Raw genomic sequence first — 16,100 nt, forward strand, 5'->3', positions numbered from 1 at the left:
ATGAGGGGATTTTGCAGGCCTGGACGAGACCGTCTATAAACTTTGTCGTTTGGTCGGACGCTTTTTGTACGGGAAAAACGTCTTTCTTTTTCCTTGATTTTCATGAAAAAAAAACAGGATTGTCGTTTGATCCAATGATAAATCGAATACACTATGACGTATGAACCGTTGGATCCTGCCTATCCAACGGCTCCTGGGAGATCAGCGCATCACGATCGTAGGAGTCGCACTGGAAGAGTTTCAAACGCCACCTGCACGGACAAACTGGTTGAAAGCTGAATTTATGGCGCAATCATGTTACCAATTGTTTTGAGTCGGCCTCGAGTTGCGCGCTCGGCCTCGTGTCGAATGTGATCTTGATGCAAAGCTCGAAGTTCACGGAGAAAGTGCTGCGCCGACGAAACAGGAGAGAATTACGCAAGCCTGGGAAAGAAAAGAAGGAAAAGCTCGCTGGCTTACTTGGCTGAGAGCGTTGGGCATGTCAAGAGGCGAGGAAGAATCACGTAGATGGGTATTGCGACGCCTCGGCATACGTCTCCATCGGCTATCTGGTGGAAAATGCGATGCTTAGATGATAGTGTTTAGATTTTTTGGTTTTCGCTTACTTGTGTTGTTTGGATTTCGGTTCTCTCTGTTGAGCTCCTGTCCGAAACGAGGATGGATTCGACGCGAAAGAGTAGAACGTCGATGGACAGCAGTGGAGTGTTCGAGTACTCGACTGTTAGTTCTCCGGTAAGAGGTTCAGAAACGAGGCACTGAGTCGCCACCTTGCCAGTGACCTTGAAACCACCTTCACCATCGACAGAAGAGTTTTTTTTAGCTGTATGCATGTAGTAGCTTACCTGAACGAATCGCAGGCAAGAGAAAGTGGTTTTGAGTGTCGTGAGTGATGTAGAAGCTGACGGATTCCGGCCTTGAGAGAAGCCTCGCTGTTAGAGAAGATCGTCGGAAGAAAAGTAGATTAAGAGAAAGTTTTGTAGTCCCTACCTCGGTGTCCTTCAACAAAGAACTCAAAGTTTGCGGTGTAAGGCTTTTGTAGATAGCCTCGGACCACCTCTACAATCACTTGATACTGCCAGGGGAAGAGTTGAGCAAAAGTCACGCGAAAGGGAAATAAGAGTACCTGGATATTGATGTATGCACCGTGATATGTCTCGTATAACACACCCACAACACCGTCTCCCTGGGAGCTTTGCGACACGTCCAAAGGAAAATCGAAAGCAAGCTGTGGATTTAGGACACGTTAGACGAGAGAGAGAGAGAAAAGAAGACGCAAACCTCAGATTTTCCAATGCCAAGTTTTCCTGCTCCGCTCAAGTCCATCGCTTTTTTCCTGGACAAAGCTCTTGAGAAACTCTGGACGGAAACAACCGAGAGAAAAACTTGTACAGGATCACCATAGGCTTCACGGAGCTGTAAAGAGATTCAATGACACCAACTGCTTTTGGGCTTGGCTGAAAGAAACCATCCAACCATCTAAACAAAAGAAGAGAAATGGTCCCTCAAACTAGCCTGAATTATGACGGAGCCAAGAGCGGTGAGACGAATCCCTTGATGGCTCAAGCCCGAGAGGCTTGTGATCGTCACTACCCCGTCCACGACTTCCTGCAAAGACGATCGATCAGCCGAGCAAAGCAAAAGCGCATTTTCACTCTTACCGAAGGTCGATAGATCCGAGAAGCTCTGTGGAGCTTCACATCGACTCGCGCCATACCAACACTACTAGAGCCCTAGTATCTCGAACAAAAAAGAATTGTTTTGTTTCAAAAGAACCAAAGAACCTTGACACTGTTTCTGATAGCCTTCACTATGATCGATTCAAGCGCTTGAAGATCTGGTCGTATGTCGTGAACATGATCATGCTGGACGGAGCCACCCAGAACATCCTGGACGTGATGCCGCAAGTGAAGCCTTTGAATCCCTCGCGTTTCCAGATTGCCTTGGCTGCGTCCACAGCCCCGTTATAGTTCGTCGAGTTTGAGACGTTGCTCTTTCCCTGGACTTGCAATCTCGTTTTGATCACGTCCTGCGCGAACCAAAGTTAGTGACGCGAAAGGAGAGTAGAGTGACAGCTTACCATGGGATTTGTAATCGCTGCTGCGACCGAGGCACTGAAGAAGGAGCTCCCAAGCTCATATCCGATGTCGAGCTTCTCTACGCTGTCTACTTGCGAGTAGCGTGCAGCAAAACGTTTGCACGTCTCCCACAATGGCAAGTATATGGCATTGTAAGGTCCCCAAACCATTTGTGCCAGGAGAAAACCCCTGTAAAGAGCGGCGAAACCTTCTTGCCTGTATACTATCTTCACCGTGTCTAGCGAGCCCTGTAGCCACCACTTACTTTGGTCACGATCTAGATGAAATGAGCTCTAAAACAGCAACATACCTTGTAAGAGCCTTCTCCCGCTCTTTGAACCATTTGTCTCTGCCTAATGATCTCCACAGGTACGTTAATGAGCGATTGAACAAGTGTCGCGGCTAATCCACCGCCGAATTGAACCACGGGATTATCCTGCCCACCTAGGACCAGAAGTTGTGTTGAGAGTTTCGGTTTTGAGCGAGTAATTTACCTGGAACAATTCGCTTTGTCGTCTGATAAGTCGCCATATACAGTGCTTGCGCAGTGGCAACCTGAGTAAGCGTCGCATATCCCTTGTACAAGGTTCTCCAACCCTCTTGGCTTGCGATGGTCTGGATCGCATGCATTGGCCCTTTGTACATATACAGCACAGCACCAGAGTTTCCTGCGCCAGCGGACCCTTGGACCTGCGCATTCGCTCATTTTAGCAAGATCCAAGCAACAAAAAGCGAGACCCAAGTACCATCATGCGCGATTTCACAGTCATCATCGGATATGTGATTCCGTCCGCCAGAGTCCCAGCTATCCCAGCTGACAGCATCTGCCTGAGAAGAACGTTACGAGCTGTGAAGTCCTGTGTCGCCTCCATCGCTGCGACCCAACAAGCTGAAAGGACAATGTGAGCTATGCTTCGGACAGCCGCACTAAAAAGAGAAAAAGGGGGGAGAGGAAGATCAAAGACCTGGAAAGTAAACCGCCGACAGGGTACCAACACGCAAACCATCAACCTCGCGACGTGTTTGCCATCCAGAACACCCACGTGTAGCGAATGGGGAGCATACAGGTGTTGCTTGCTCGTGGTGACTCATCTCAAGGATCTCCTGTTAAACGTGAAGTTAAAACAAAGAAAAGCACAAGACAGTTGCTTACGCTGGCTCGATGGAATAAGCCCGACTGAACATGTCGAGGACATCCCGCATACTTGGACGGTCGATAGGCAGATCGTTTGTGCAGTGCAAGGCAATCTTTGTGCACATCGTGATTTGATCACGAAAGTTGTAGTCGAGTATCTGTGGGTCCAGCACAGAGTGGAGCTTATCAGGAAATGCTTGCCTGACCATCGCCTGGAGATTAGAGTCCATTGGCATGGACGCGTCTGGCTTAACGCCAGTCAGAAGCTCCATCATCAGAGTCCCAAAGCTGTAGACGTCACCAGCTTTTGTTGGAACGGTCGAGAGTGCATACTCTGCTTATCCTTGTAAACAGGAAAAGCTTTTGGTTAGGAAACTGGACTAAGAAACAGCAACAATAGAAAAGGAATTCACCTGGTGGCATGTAACCGATCGATCCGCTGAAGGTACCGTCGCTGATAATAGTACTGCTCTGGTTTGCTAAGCGGACGTCAGTTATGTGTGCGTTGAACTTCTCGTCCAGCAGGACACTGCTTGCCTTGAGATCGCAATGCATCGGGTTAGCGCCTTGCCACTCGCCATGAAGATATGCCAAAGCCTGTGCTACTCCTCCAGCTATATCCATTCTGTGGCTCCAAGGCAGGTTTGGATGCATGTCCAGGTTCCCATTCGGCATGTTCTCGAGAATGAGAACCTTGAGGTTACCGCTGTTGCATGAGCCAAGAACTTGGACAATATTCGGATGCTTGACGTCGAGTAGCAGCTTGCGTTCCAGATTGAAGTTCGAGTTTGTCTTTGTGTTGTGAAACTCTGGCCGGAGACGCTTCACAGCTACCTGGTTTCCATCCGGAAACACACCTTTGTAGACGGTAGACATGCCTCCTACACCTATGAGATTAGTGTTGTTGAAGTCGTCGGTGATCATCCGGACCGTTTTGGCAGAGTACTCGCCGTGCGGAAACAACCACATGAAGAGTAACGCCCCGAGGAGAGCTGTGACGATCGGAACGAACGTTCCTAGCACAGCCTTGGCCCACGTTGGGAAGCCTTTCTTCGGACAGCTTCTCTGGATAACAGCTCCACACAGCAAAATGTTGCCAGGAAGAAAGCCATCTGGCGAGAACCGTCTCATTGCAGAAGTGTCCGGGATCTCACCGCTGAGTGCGTTGCTTGCGACGGAGAAAAGTGCCATATTTGCAGAAGCAAGAGCCCAAGGAATCTTGTTCGTGAGGGAATTTCCGGTGAGGTTGACGGTCTTGAGCTTGGCAGAGTTTCCCAGTTGAGACGGGATTTCACCTGTCAGACTATTGTATGCCAGCGATAGAAACTCCAGGCTCGGTAGGCTGTCATACACCTGCGGTATAGATCCTACGAAATTGTTCTCTGCCAGGTCGAGCTCCACAAGACTACTGCTAAATTCGAGAAGAGCGCCTCTTAGGAGATTTGACGACAGATTCAAGGTCTTCAGCGACAGCGAGGCGATCTCCGCGGGTATCTTTCCTGTCAAACGGTTGCCAGATAAATCCAGGTAGCTAAGGTAGGCCAGATTTCCAAATCCCCCTGGAATAGTCCCGTTCAGCTGGTTCTCACCAAGGCGTAAGTCTGTCAAGTTTGTGCATCCCATAATTCCCATGTTGATAGTCCCAGTGATCGCATTCCCTCGCAAGTCCAAAACCGACAATGACTGTAGCTTGTTATAGACCGTCGGGATGACGCCTGTCAGCTGATTGTAGCTCATGTTCACGTAGTACAGGTTTGGACAGAATTGAATCTCTACTGGAACATCCCCTGTCAAGTTGTTTCCCCCGAGATCCAGCTTCTCGAGCCCAACGAGATAGGAAAGAGTCGAAGGAACCGGCCCCTGGAAGAGATTGGACCCCAGCAAAAGCTCCTTCAGAGTCGAATTGAAGTGAGTGAGATCTTTGCTGTCGATGACACCCGAGAAGGTGTTGGATCCCAAGTTGAGGGACACGATGTTCTTCAAGTTGACGAGTATGTCGAGCGGGTAGCCGTTGAAGTTGTTGTGCTCCACGGACAGGTCCGTCATGGCGGTCAGAGAGGACGGAAACATGAGAGTTCCCACGAACTGATTGTATCCCAGGTAAATCTTCTGCAGCGAGACAACCGATCCAAGCTCGTTGGGAATGACCGCACTCATAGCGTTGTGGCTCAAGTCCAGCACCGTCAACTTCGTGCACTGTCCGATAGCAGCAGGAATGGCCCCCGTGAACCCGTTGTTGGACAGATTCAATTCCCTGAGCTCCGAAAGCGCCCCTATGTTCGAAGCAACCGGCCCGACTAAGCTCAACCCCGTCAGCTGTATCGAGCTAACTCTATAAGCCGTCAAGTCTGCGCACTTGATCCCGTTCCAAAAGCATGCGTGTCCCACGGCCGGATCCACTTTCCAGTTGCTCAGCGAAGCGTATGGATCGTTCCATATCTGTGACTTGAACCCCATGAGCGAATACGCATCGTTGAGACTCAAAGCATCTGGAGCAGCACCTGTGTAATAGACCGCCGCTAAGCCCACCAAAAACACTGTCCACACTGCTAGCCTCCACATTTCCGAGCTGACCCTGAGCTACTAAATCCTGTCCTGGCGTCCCCCAAAACCTTGTTTCTAGCTGGCCAGACGAACTTCCCTGTAATCGGAACTCCATGACCCAAAAGCCGTTGGCATTATCATCAGCTTCGAAGAAAAAAACGTTGCGAACTCTACTGACCAGCGCGGGATGGAGACGACGACTCCGTCGATTACAGCCCCGCTCCCGCCACGAGCCCTAAACTTTTGGATCACGACAATCCAAAATCCAGCATTGAAACGTCGTGTCCCATTGCTGACATGGACGCCGGCACAGTGGAGAAAGGAACTTAAAGTTCTTTATTACGCCTCGGTAAAGTACATGCAGCCAACAAACAAGTTGACTCGAGAGAGGAGTGAAAGAAAACGACTCATCGTTCACCTGGAGAAATCGTATGGGTTGTGGAACTTGTTGAGGAGGTCTGGTATGTCTTGAGCCAGCATTGTCTCCACCGCTTGTATGAGCTTGGGCTTGTACTTTTCGAACTTGTCGATGTTGTAGCGGGCAAGTATCTCTCGGAACTTGTCAGGATTTGGCATGTCCCCGGCTGGCAAGTGCAGCTCACGTTGAACCTGCGCGAGCAAACTCGACTCTTAGAGCTAGGTAGAAAAGAAAACGACGCTTACCTTCGCAAACTCGTCTTCAAGGTTAACCATTAGACGTTGCTGAGCTTTGTTCTTTCCCACCATTGCTGGCATTTCCTTCTTCAAATGAGCAATGATGTGTGCATGGATCTTAGCAGCGCGAGCTCGCTTTACAAACTCGTTCACCTGAAAGAAAACATTCCCGGCTAGTGAGTACTGCCTCAAACCGGCAAACAGACATGTCACCTTCCGATCGCAGGCCTTGCGAGGAATGTCCATCAGATCGATCAGAATGTCACTCTGTTCCTTCTCGAACAGCTCCTTCCCAATCGGACCAAGCTTCTCATTCAGAGGCTTATCGTTGAATGAACTGCAAAATGCAAAAACACCATGACTGTCATTGAGATTATAAACAGTTGCATACCCAATGTAGACGCGCATTACTTCTGGTGTGTTCAGGACCTTTCCCAGAGACCACATGAGCGCGCCATACACTCTCATAAGCTGTCAAAAAGTTAGTGAGACGATAAAACAACACAGAACCTTCGAGTTACCTGCTGCGTGTCGACCTGATCAGCTTTGTTAAGGACCACTTTTATCTTATCGTCATGGCCGTGAAGCGAACCAATAACACGCTTGAATTCGTCACTTATGTCGAGCTTATGGGGATCAAACAAGAGGAGTATGAGATCACACTTCGCAGCGAACCATTCGGTTACACCGGTGAAGTCATAGCTCCGCTGAGTCCTCTGCTTCTCTCCAGACAAGACACCAGGAGTGTCTACAAATGTGATGTGTTCCAGGAGCTATACAATGAGCTTATATCAGTAAAGACACAGACTCGTAAATCAAAATTTACTTACCGGGTGCGACAACAGAGAGCATTCAAACTTCGTCAGAAACGCAGCTCCAAACTTCGAAAGTCCAGTAAATGGCATTTCTGACTGGACAACAGCAGTATTTCCAGGAATGGTTCGCTCGTCGGGCCCTCCCTGCGAGCCATGTCCATAAACATAACACTTATAAATAGAGGAGCTGAGCTATTTACCATGACCACGATGAAACGATCAGTTGTTGGCTCCGGACCAACGTGGCAGCCTGGAAAAATGTCAGTCGAGCTTTACAAACTGCGCATCAGCAAACCTGGATAATCGACTTTTAGAAGATGCTTTAAGAACGTGGTCTTTCCCGTGGAGTACTGGCCCAAGAGCATCACCATAGGCTTCGCATCAAAGTCGCTCTCGGTCTGCATAAATAACAGCATCAGCCATGCAGTGCCACCGGCAAACAACTTACCAGTGCAGGGAGAACGAAGTCATTGAATTGATATGCCATTTCGAGAGGCTTCAGTTTTTCGAAGTACAGCTTTTTCAGTCCATCGATTATCGACGTCGCTGTATCTTGCGAGACCTGCAAAACTAAAAATCTGAGCCCGGTGTATAGAGAACAATGTTTAACCTTCTGCGGGGTTTTCTGAAAGAGCCAGTTTGTAAATGAAGGCTTTGGTTCAACTTCTGGAAAGACAAAAATATGAGAAAAAAAAAAAAAATAGAGGACCAAGTTCTCAACAATTTACCTTGAACCTCAACTTCGGGAGTTAACTTTCGTCCTTCCTGAAAAAGAGAACGCAGAGCACATAGTTGATCTTGTGAATTCTGAGCCACTGGCAAACGTACTCTTATATGATCTTCCACAAGCTCCATGCTTGGCATGCCAATGTTTTCCCAGTCTGCAAAAGAGTCGTAAGACATTTGCATGAAAGCAGCTTGTTTACCTGTTCTTTTCAAAACATCTCCAGTGAGCTCCACGCCAGATTGTGCGACGGAAATTATCTAAAAGCTCACACAAAATCTAGAAGGTCCATAGAGAATTCTTGAGATAATTTACCTGCATTGCCGTGATAAATTCTTTCAATCCAAGGTAGCCCTGCCTGTTTGAGTCTGCCATAGCCCAAACCTGAAGCAGAAAAAAATAATGAAGGTGAAAGACTAGATCACGCTCAGCAAACCTGCTTGAGGTCCGATTTGGGCAACTTGGACATGGCGAAGAACTTCACAGCGTCTGCTCCGGTAATTCTTCCATCGCCATCTGCGAGATCGATCCCGTAATATCGAAGCATAAAGGAGTCACAGCAAGATCTTACCGGCATCTACATACTCAAACCAGCGCTTGTAGCCAGCCTCGTCTTGCTTGGAAATCTCTCGCAATGGCAGGGCCTCCATTCTCCCCCAAAATCTCCAAGATTGAAGACGATAGACAGATCGAGAGGCGACTCCTCGAGATCTGGAGAACCAGCTACCCTAGCTAGGCGGAGAGCCGAGACGCTATTCGAAATGAAAGAACCAGAGAGAGAGAGAGATTTTAACCTGATCTATCGCAAGCGTCAGTTGCATTAACCACAGTCCAGCGGCGGAGATCGTTTGTCGCCTAAATCCAACGGTCTAGATGTTCTTCCCGTTTGAATTCAAGGCGGCAAGTCTATCTGGAGTTCGATTCCCCACAACTTAGGTCATCGACGTTATATATCTTAATTAAACTTTCCTTTGGATTCCAAATTATTTGTAGTTTCATTTGCATGGTGGCATGAACATGATAGAGAACAGAAGGCACCGCCACAGTCAAGGAGCAGCCCTTAACCATGCAAGGCTGCCTCATTTGGCCTTTGATTTCATCCCTGACTCTTTCACAGACATCGTCAATGCGCGCCAGCAGAGAATGCAGTGCCTTGAAGCTTACCGTGATCTCCACAATCGGTATCGAGTCCACGCCGGTCTCGTTTGGCTCGCAGCTGCCTGGGAAGTAGCCAACCCACAGGAAGGTGAAGAGATCGTAACTTGCCTTGTACTTATTCCTCTTTATCACGTCCCGGAAGTGTTCAACGGTGTTCTTGTGCGGATCCTTGTTCACCGAAATTTGCATTGCACACAGAGCCTTTTTCCCAAGCACCCGTCCTTCCATCTCTGCGTCAGCAGCTTGGCAATTGAATCTCACCGGGCAATGCGTCAAAGATCTCCCACTATGTTCGACGATTACCGTCTCTATACCACCCACAAATGACTCGGCTTTGAATGCCCAGTCGACCCAGCCCTTTCTGTCCCAGTAACGACCAGGTAGTGGTACAGAGACATGCTGCATTGCCAAGACTAACAACGTTGCTTCCACTGCGTTCCACCCACACCGAGTCATGTTCTTTCCTCCGTCCAACATGGCCACCGAGACATAACATTCGATATGTGCCACCTGTTCCCAGCCAGTGGCCTGGTAATCTCGAACAACACACCTTGCTGACGCAACAGCACGAAGATAATCACTCACCTCCTCCAACTCTTGTTTGCCAGGTCGAACGTAAAAGCATCTCGAGCCCATCGTACTTGGAAGTTGTTCAGTGTAGCCACCAGCCAACTGTGCAACGAAGCCCGTGTACTCTTTTCTGTCCAGCCCAGAGATATACTTTCTCAGTGAAGTTCCCAAGGATTTCAGCTCGTCATCCAGACTGTTCTGGAGGAACAGCTGAAGCAGGCGGGGATTTTTTCCCGTTTTCTGCAAGACAGCGTCGTCCAGAACCACCCCTGCCAGCTTTGCCACATTTTGAAGCTCAGCCTAAAGTACACAGTTAGCAAGATGAGAACACAGAGTCTTACTCGCCTCCTCGTATCACCAGCGACCACCAGATACTCTGGGTGACTTGGCCTAGTCAGGCTTAGCCTAACATCACTGCTACATGAGCAGCAGTAGATCACAGCACGCTTTGTCTCTAGCGAGGCTGTCTTTTCTCTCTGTAAAGCTGTATCGATTAGTCCCTTCCGTTGCTCATCCAATTCGTCAAAGTCATCCACAAGAAACATCATTTTGGGCTGAGACTGAAGCCAGATTTCCGTCCTCAAACTAGATATCTGTTCCGGCACTTGTTCCCCTTTGCAGAATGCAAGGCGGACAGCATGTCTCAAACAACCATCAAAGTCGGCAATTAGTAACTTTGCAAAAAGATAAACAACCAGATAGGGCTTTGTGCTATAAATATCCAGCTGCCACCACCATGCAAAACGTTTTCCCTTCACCCAGCGGACCAGTCACGATCCCTCATACACCCATGATAATTGCTCCTCGAGCAACTTGAGCAACTTAAGCTTGCCTTCCACATCCCAGATGTCGACAGCTGATGCTGAGGCATTGGCATCTTCTCCTTCTCCCATGAGCTTGCTCAGAAAGCTTATGACACTCTTGAAACATGTTCTTCCCCTGTTTCTGTAGAGGGATGGGACCACCAGCATCTGGACACTACCGGGATTTGAAAGTGCATCAAAGTCGCCACAATATACCTCTGCAAGAGCTTTCCATGCACTTACCCTCTTCCTCCACATAATATCCAGAAATCTAAAGCACCCTCTAACCTTGGATCACTTAGGCAGTGAGAACCCACGGCCTGTAAGCTGAAAGACAAAAGCCCAAGTCTTGCACATAGGAAGAATGAATATATAGGGGAGCCAAAATGGTTGAGAGGAAAAAATAGAAAATATGAATGGAAAAAAAATAGGAATAGAGTATTGAGTTTGAAGACAGAAAAAAACCAACAACGAAAAATTGTGGGGTCAAACCGAAGAAAATTATAAGAGGAAAATGTGCTAAAGAAAACCTTTGCCCTCAAAGTTCAAGTGATGAAGATATAAGTGGATGAATGAAAATGTGGAATTACCCTGTTAATGACTAGAACTTGTATTAAGTCCCTGAAATGAAGTTATGTACTATCTCTGTAACAATGTAGAAGAAAATATGGAAAATTATCTATGCCAAAATGGGATAGAAAATTCTATAAGGACTTAGATGCCTAACCATGTATAGTATTACTAAAACCAAGCTCACATATAGTGTCATAAAGAATGGATATGGCATTTGCAGTCAACACAATAAAGAAAATTAATAATAATAACTATAACCGATGAAGAATAATGCTGAGAGAAAGATGATGATAGAGGAAAACCAAAAACTCCAAATATAACCTAGAAAAACTCAAAGCTTATAACTGAGTTTTTCTATAGAATTTGAAACAGTCACTCCATCCAATTAAGAACAAGCAAAAAAGAAGCTAAGAGAAAATGGGAGAAAATGAAAAGAGAAGTATGAAAATGACATGAGAAAATTGAGGAAAAGAAATAAGAAAAACATAAAAAGCTGACAACTTTAGAAAGGGGAAGTTAAAAAACCATTATCAAGCTGCAAACCAAGAATCATACAGAGATTTTAGTTTTGGCAATTGATATACTCAATGCCAAAAGGAAGTGAAGAAGAAATATGCCAAACCAAGGACAACTGTAAGAAAACGAAAAAAAACAGAAAACAAAACTTCTTTGACAAAAAGTAGTAGACATTTGGCCAGAAATTCACAAAGATCTCTCACTCTGCAAAGATGCATGGCAATAGTAGAAAAAAATGGAAAATGTGTTGGGCATTAGAGCAGCACGAGAATCTTTCATGACAAAGCTCTAGATTCACGAAGAAAATCTTGCAACTTGATCTATCTATCTAATCTATGCTGCAAACCCAAACCTCCGCTCGAGTGCCATGCCCTTAGGTCTTCCTTCCATTCACTCATGACGAAATGATAAAATTTCGGTGGAAGAAAAAAAAAGAAAAGGGATGGAAATGGAACTTTGGAATGGAAATGGAAATTTGGTGATATCACCAAATTGTTGAGCATGAGGAAATTCAAGTTTTATCTTATGTTCTTGAGTCTTGGTTTTGTCTTTTTGTAGGTTGAAACTTTAACACATCTATACAACATGTTGAAACTCTCTAGTGGTGTTTTCAAACCGGCTTGAGGTTGAGGTTGGGGTCAAGGTTTTAAACATAGACTTGGGTGGTGTTAGAGAGGCCACCTAAAGAAGTGTTCAAAAGTAATTCCCACTCTTGGAAGGGAAATCATTTACAATGCTTCTAGCTCATGTGGAGTGATGCCCCATTTAAATATCATGTGGCTCATTGGTCCTCACCCTTTTTTAAGGGTTTAAGCTTTCTCTTTGGGATGGAAATGAGGGAGTAAGGGTACTTATACTAGATTATTATGCCATGGTGTTTTCATTTGGGGTCCTAAAGCAAAAGATGCACCCAAGATTTGGGATTTTAATCAATTTTTATTGTACTAAAGGATATTAGGAATTTAGAAGCTTAGTTAGGGCCCCCAAAGGCAGAAGGTGGGGAAAGTCCCTACAAGGTTCATGTTAGATTGTGGTGTTTCGAAAAAATGTCAAGTTCTGGACTGTGGAAAAGAAGTAGAGAAATCATCTTGTGTAGTGACTAAAAATACAGTGAAATGGTAAAGAAGTCCTAAAAGTCAATGGGACAAACCTTTGGAGTGGTGGTGTTGGCAAATACAGCTTTGGATGAAAAAAAACTTAGTGGGGACAAAAAATTAATATTGAGGAAGGGTATTTTCTATGTTTCAGTTAATTGTCTTTGAGTTTGAATTATAAAAGTTAGGTGACCTTTCGAGAAATTCAAATTCAATAGCTTACATTTAGTATTAAAGAGGTTTAAGATCCAACTTTATTAATTAGCTAGGCTCGACCCAAGGGGTAAAGTGCCAAAAAAGCATGGCTCTTAGGAGATTTATGGTTTTTATCTTTCATTCATGAGAGCATGAGAGCATGAATTTGTAGAGAAGTGTGGTGGATTGTAAGTAATCAAAAAAAATAATTCGAAAGACCATAAAATAGAGAAAAAGCTCATGAATGAATAAGAGTGCACCCCTTTTTTTAATTGGTTAAGGGTCATAAAATTTTAATAGAAGAAATAAATATATTGGTTGGTTACTATTAATATAGATTACCAATACTTAAAGCTAAAAATAATTGTTAGAATGCACTACTCTAAGTCAAAGTGGTAATAAAATACTTGCTCCTCATGATCACCATCTTATGACTTATTTAGCTTTAAAAGCATAAAGCTAGCATGCAAAATATCTAATATTTCTATTAGTGGATAAGTATCTTGTAGGCCATCATGAAGATTTAGTGCCCAAAGTCATTGGTAAAAAGGTCACTGTTACTACCAAAGAAGTGAACTCAAATTCCATAATAAAATAAATGAGGATTCTTGAAAATGATAAAGTAGTAAACAAGATAACATATTAGGGTGGATGCATCTCTTCCAAAAGTTTCTAATAAATGCTACTAAGGAAGACTTCTTCTCTCAAGATTCAACTTAGCAGCAACAAAGTCTATTCTTCAAGTAACACTTAGCTATGGTAGTCTTATATGAAGCATTATACTCAAAAACATTCATCACCATCTACTTGTTTACTGGATTTTGATTTACTCCAGATGTTAAAAATCCTCCTCAGGCATGCTATAGAGCTCATTTTCTTTAGAAATGAACACATGACTAGATAAACAAACACCTCCATATATAGAATATTAGGAATCTTTATTGTAATAATTGATTAGTAAGTTCTGAGAAAATGAGTTAACATGGGAGGAGTATTTTTAAAACACTGTCCAGTTGGGCTGAAAAAATAAAGCATGATAGAAGTAAAGATTCTAAAAACTATTCAAAAAGAGGATTGTTGAAAAAGATGATAAGCATGAATGTAGTGGAAGGTGAATATGTGAAGATGGAAAAAGGTTATAAAGGATGAATAATGTGGGAGTGTCAAGAATGGTCGTGCAATCAGCAAAGATGTGTTGTAGATCATCTTGGGAAAAATCAATGATAAATCTAGAGCTACCAATAATCATAATATAAACATGTAAATGTGACTGGACTTTTGAGAAAAGATTAAACCAAGCAAATGAACTTTGACTGTTAAATCGATTAGATCTAGAATTCATGAAGACAAAAAGCAATATTTGCCATAGATCCTTTGATAGAAAAGACAATGATGCCTCAGCTATAAAGTGAGGCATCCCACTATGATCACCATCTATTGCAAGGGAATCTCACAACTTTTCTATGCTCCCGAGATCACATGGTAATGAATCTCTCACTAAAAAGGCCAAGAGAAAAAGATGTTGAACAAAATGGTTGCCAGAAAAGAAAAACTATGAAAGAATCTCTCCATTTTCTTCCAGTGTATTTAACTGATCTCCATACACCCTTTTCTTTCATTTGTAGCAGCAGCACAAAGAATAATATATAATCTGCAAAATCTCAAATGTACCTTTGTGAACTGATGTGTTGTGGAGTCGTTTACAACATGCGCATCCTGTTTGTAAAGTAGAATTCATCTGCATACAAAGTGCAAAGAAAATTAGAACATTGGTAAACTTGGGAAAAACAAAAAACGCTCAATGCATCCAGTTAAATACACTGGAGGAGAAGCCTACCCAATAGAGAACGATCTCTTAACTATTGTAGAGAATAATCTGCAATCTGCAAAGATCTCATCAAATCATTGTGGTTTTTTCACCTGCTTCTGATGATGGCCACTCCCGCTCAAAAATGATGTTTGGAGCTGGTAAAGTCGCCTGTTCTGGATGTGAAGAACTCGAACCGTGAGATTTGGCTGGCCAGACTAGCATAAAATCGTTGCAAAACTGTCAGCCGTGCTCTATAAACTCCAGCTTCCAGGTTCGCAGAATGAGAATGCTCTTTCATATTCCTTGCAATTCACCGCACACAAATCGTGAAAAAAGTTTGCGTGCTTAAAGGCGAAATCAGTCTGGCAAGCAAATCTCTTTGAAGTTTTTGATAGCTACTAACTTTGCTTGTTCGTTTATCTGTTTTTTTCTTGCGGATATCGAAAAATTCTCGTCTCACTGACTTGAAAATTCCGTGTTCTTGCTGAGAACACTATAACAAAAACAAGATGGACATCCATGCGAACAAACAAACTTGGTGTTACACATTCAAAGAACAGGATTTTAAGATAGTCTTCTTCCATAAACAAACTGTAAAAATTAATCGAATGTAACAAAGAACTACATTCTTCGCAGAAAATACAAACGAAGATTTCCTCGACCATTGTTGACACTCCTAAGATGTGGGAGAAATCAATCAACATAGATTTCGAGCTAGGCTAGTCTTTTAGCTCTCAGCTATGGGCTTGAGCCTGATGAGCCTTCGTATGCGATCTTTGTCAGTGTGTTCTAGCATTCCCTACAAGGAAAGAACGAGAAAAACGACGATACTCCTTTTGCGAATTGATCAACAAGCCTACCTGGGAGACGATCTCGTCCAGGCACAAGCAAATCTTCCCGTACTTGTCTAGAAAAATTCGCTCAGTCGGAATTTTCTTGCACACATCTTTCACGGAGGAAGTGATCGAGAATAGAACTTCCACCACTGCAAAGTTCACGCGAAAATGTGTGTGTGTGAGAGAAGAGATCTCTAGAATCTTACATGTAAGTTCGTCGTATTCATCCTTTCCCACCGTGAAGATCCATATCTCTCCCATCACAGTGTAAGTGATATGGACGGATCTGGACTAAGAAGAAAGGCGTGATGGATTTGATGCGAGAAGGAAAATCAAGCTACATTCTTACTTGTGAGACGCCACAAAGGATTCCTCGTCGCGAGCGCCCTTGAGATTATCCGTGCCGAGCTTCACCAGGAATGATCTCCAGTGAAGGCGCTCCTCGCCGGGAACTCCATGAAATCTGGCGCCAGATCTCTCAGATTGAGCTAAGAACGATCACACCTTACCTCTCGAGCAGCACATTGCCGGAGGAATTCGCGAAAAGGACGCACATAAGCATCCTTGCCCAGATTTAGGGTTCTTCAGATTTTTAGGG

At 44.6% G+C, this 16,100-nt stretch overlaps 5 protein-coding genes across 7 annotated transcripts; all 5 read right to left on the minus strand.

Annotated features, from left to right (window-relative positions):
- Positions 1–76: 76 nt before the first annotated feature.
- On the minus strand, positions 77–1,770 carry LOC9653390 (Down syndrome critical region protein 3). 3 transcript variants are annotated; one of them, XM_024659588.1, is made up of 11 exons: positions 1,659–1,770; positions 1,513–1,605; positions 1,390–1,454; positions 1,279–1,333; positions 1,124–1,225; positions 988–1,072; positions 843–929; positions 606–790; positions 460–548; positions 302–389; positions 77–251 (listed from the first exon to the last, which is right to left on the minus strand). In XM_024659588.1, exons 1-11 carry the CDS (start codon positions 1,710–1,712, stop codon positions 210–212), a joined length of 945 nt encoding a protein of 314 aa, XP_024515356.1. In that variant the 5' UTR covers positions 1,713–1,770; the 3' UTR covers positions 77–209. The 3 variants fall into 3 exon arrangements, 2 of the variants coding, with proteins under 2 accessions (XP_024515356.1, XP_024515357.1); XR_002990242.1 differs by having other exon boundaries at positions 231–251; positions 302–544; XM_024659589.1 differs by lacking the exon at positions 77–251 and having other exon boundaries at positions 460–544.
- Positions 1,741–3,353, minus strand: LOC112340715 (mitochondrial substrate carrier family protein E-like). Its single transcript, XM_024659587.1, has 7 exons — positions 3,229–3,353; positions 3,041–3,179; positions 2,822–2,964; positions 2,570–2,765; positions 2,386–2,519; positions 2,078–2,323; positions 1,741–2,026 (listed from the first exon to the last, which is right to left on the minus strand). The coding sequence occupies exons 2-7, from the start codon at positions 3,165–3,167 to the stop codon at positions 1,808–1,810; spliced, it is 1,065 nt and encodes a 354-aa protein (XP_024515355.1). The 5' UTR covers positions 3,168–3,179; positions 3,229–3,353; the 3' UTR covers positions 1,741–1,807.
- Positions 3,354–3,458: 105 nt separating this feature from the next.
- LOC9653789 (LRR receptor-like serine/threonine-protein kinase GSO1) lies at positions 3,459–6,071 on the minus strand. The gene is made up of 2 exons (XM_024659584.1): positions 3,624–6,071; positions 3,459–3,553 (listed from the first exon to the last, which is right to left on the minus strand). Exons 1-2 carry the CDS (start codon positions 5,770–5,772, stop codon positions 3,549–3,551), a joined length of 2,154 nt encoding a protein of 717 aa, XP_024515352.1. The 5' UTR covers positions 5,773–6,071; the 3' UTR covers positions 3,459–3,548.
- On the minus strand, positions 6,072–8,752 carry LOC9653791 (EH domain-containing protein 1). The gene is made up of 16 exons (XM_024659585.1): positions 8,519–8,752; positions 8,384–8,463; positions 8,263–8,331; positions 8,150–8,207; positions 8,052–8,104; positions 7,952–7,988; positions 7,834–7,889; positions 7,672–7,785; positions 7,519–7,621; positions 7,424–7,473; positions 7,239–7,367; positions 6,930–7,181; positions 6,800–6,879; positions 6,622–6,745; positions 6,418–6,561; positions 6,072–6,363 (listed from the first exon to the last, which is right to left on the minus strand). Exons 1-16 carry the CDS (start codon positions 8,595–8,597, stop codon positions 6,169–6,171), a joined length of 1,623 nt encoding a protein of 540 aa, XP_024515353.1. The 5' UTR covers positions 8,598–8,752; the 3' UTR covers positions 6,072–6,168.
- A 6,492-nt stretch (positions 8,753–15,244) lies between these two features.
- Positions 15,245–16,099, minus strand: LOC9653792. The gene is made up of 5 exons (XM_002985652.2): positions 16,012–16,099; positions 15,852–15,965; positions 15,709–15,788; positions 15,527–15,651; positions 15,245–15,465 (listed from the first exon to the last, which is right to left on the minus strand). Exons 1-5 carry the CDS (start codon positions 16,062–16,064, stop codon positions 15,394–15,396), a joined length of 444 nt encoding a protein of 147 aa, XP_002985698.1. The 5' UTR covers positions 16,065–16,099; the 3' UTR covers positions 15,245–15,393.
- Position 16,100: the final 1 nt, after the last annotated feature.

The sequence above is a fragment of the Selaginella moellendorffii genome, unplaced genomic scaffold (genome assembly GCF_000143415.4).
Source record: "Selaginella moellendorffii unplaced genomic scaffold, v1.0 SELMOscaffold_69, whole genome shotgun sequence".
NCBI classification, from domain to species: Eukaryota; Viridiplantae; Streptophyta; class Lycopodiopsida; order Selaginellales; family Selaginellaceae; genus Selaginella; species Selaginella moellendorffii.

Bases quoted from the DNA above. Each gene is read 5' to 3' on its own strand.
- LOC112340715 (XM_024659587.1), bottom strand. From the start codon at position 3,167: ATGAGTCACCACGAGCAAGCAACACCTGTATGCTCCCCATTCGCTACA. The intron at 2,965-3,040 runs GTCTTTGATCTT...TTGTCCTTTCAG, and splicing joins GTCGGCGGTTTACTTTCCAG to CTTGTTGGGTCGCAGCGATG. The intron at 2,520-2,569 runs GTAAATTACTCG...TTCTGGTCCTAG, and splicing joins GACAAAGCGAATTGTTCCAG to GTGGGCAGGATAATCCCGTG.
- LOC9653792 (XM_002985652.2), bottom strand. From the start codon at position 16,064: ATGCTTATGTGCGTCCTTTTCGCGAATTCCTCCGGCAATGTGCTGCTC. The intron at 15,789-15,851 runs GTAAGAATGTAG...TTCTTAGTCCAG, and splicing joins TCCTTTGTGGCGTCTCACAA to ATCCGTCCATATCACTTACA. The intron at 15,466-15,526 runs GTAGGCTTGTTG...CTTTCCTTGTAG, and splicing joins TGGACGAGATCGTCTCCCAG to GGAATGCTAGAACACACTGA.
- LOC9653390 (XM_024659588.1), bottom strand. From the start codon at position 1,712: ATGGCGCGAGTCGATGTGAAGCTCCACAGAGCTTCTCGGATCTATCGA. The intron at 1,606-1,658 runs GTAAGAGTGAAA...TCGTCTTTGCAG, and splicing joins CTCGGATCTATCGACCTTCG to GAAGTCGTGGACGGGGTAGT. The intron at 1,334-1,389 runs GTACAAGTTTTT...AGCTTTGTCCAG, and splicing joins GTGAAGCCTATGGTGATCCT to GAAAAAAGCGATGGACTTGA.
- LOC9653791 (XM_024659585.1), bottom strand. From the start codon at position 8,597: ATGGAGGCCCTGCCATTGCGAGAGATTTCCAAGCAAGACGAGGCTGGC. The intron at 8,208-8,262 runs GTAAATTATCTC...GTGAGCTTTTAG, and splicing joins AATTTATCACGGCAATGCAG to ATAATTTCCGTCGCACAATC. The intron at 6,746-6,799 runs GTATGCAACTGT...TGCATTTTGCAG, and splicing joins GTAATGCGCGTCTACATTGG to TTCATTCAACGATAAGCCTC.
- LOC9653789 (XM_024659584.1), bottom strand. From the start codon at position 5,772: ATGTGGAGGCTAGCAGTGTGGACAGTGTTTTTGGTGGGCTTAGCGGCG.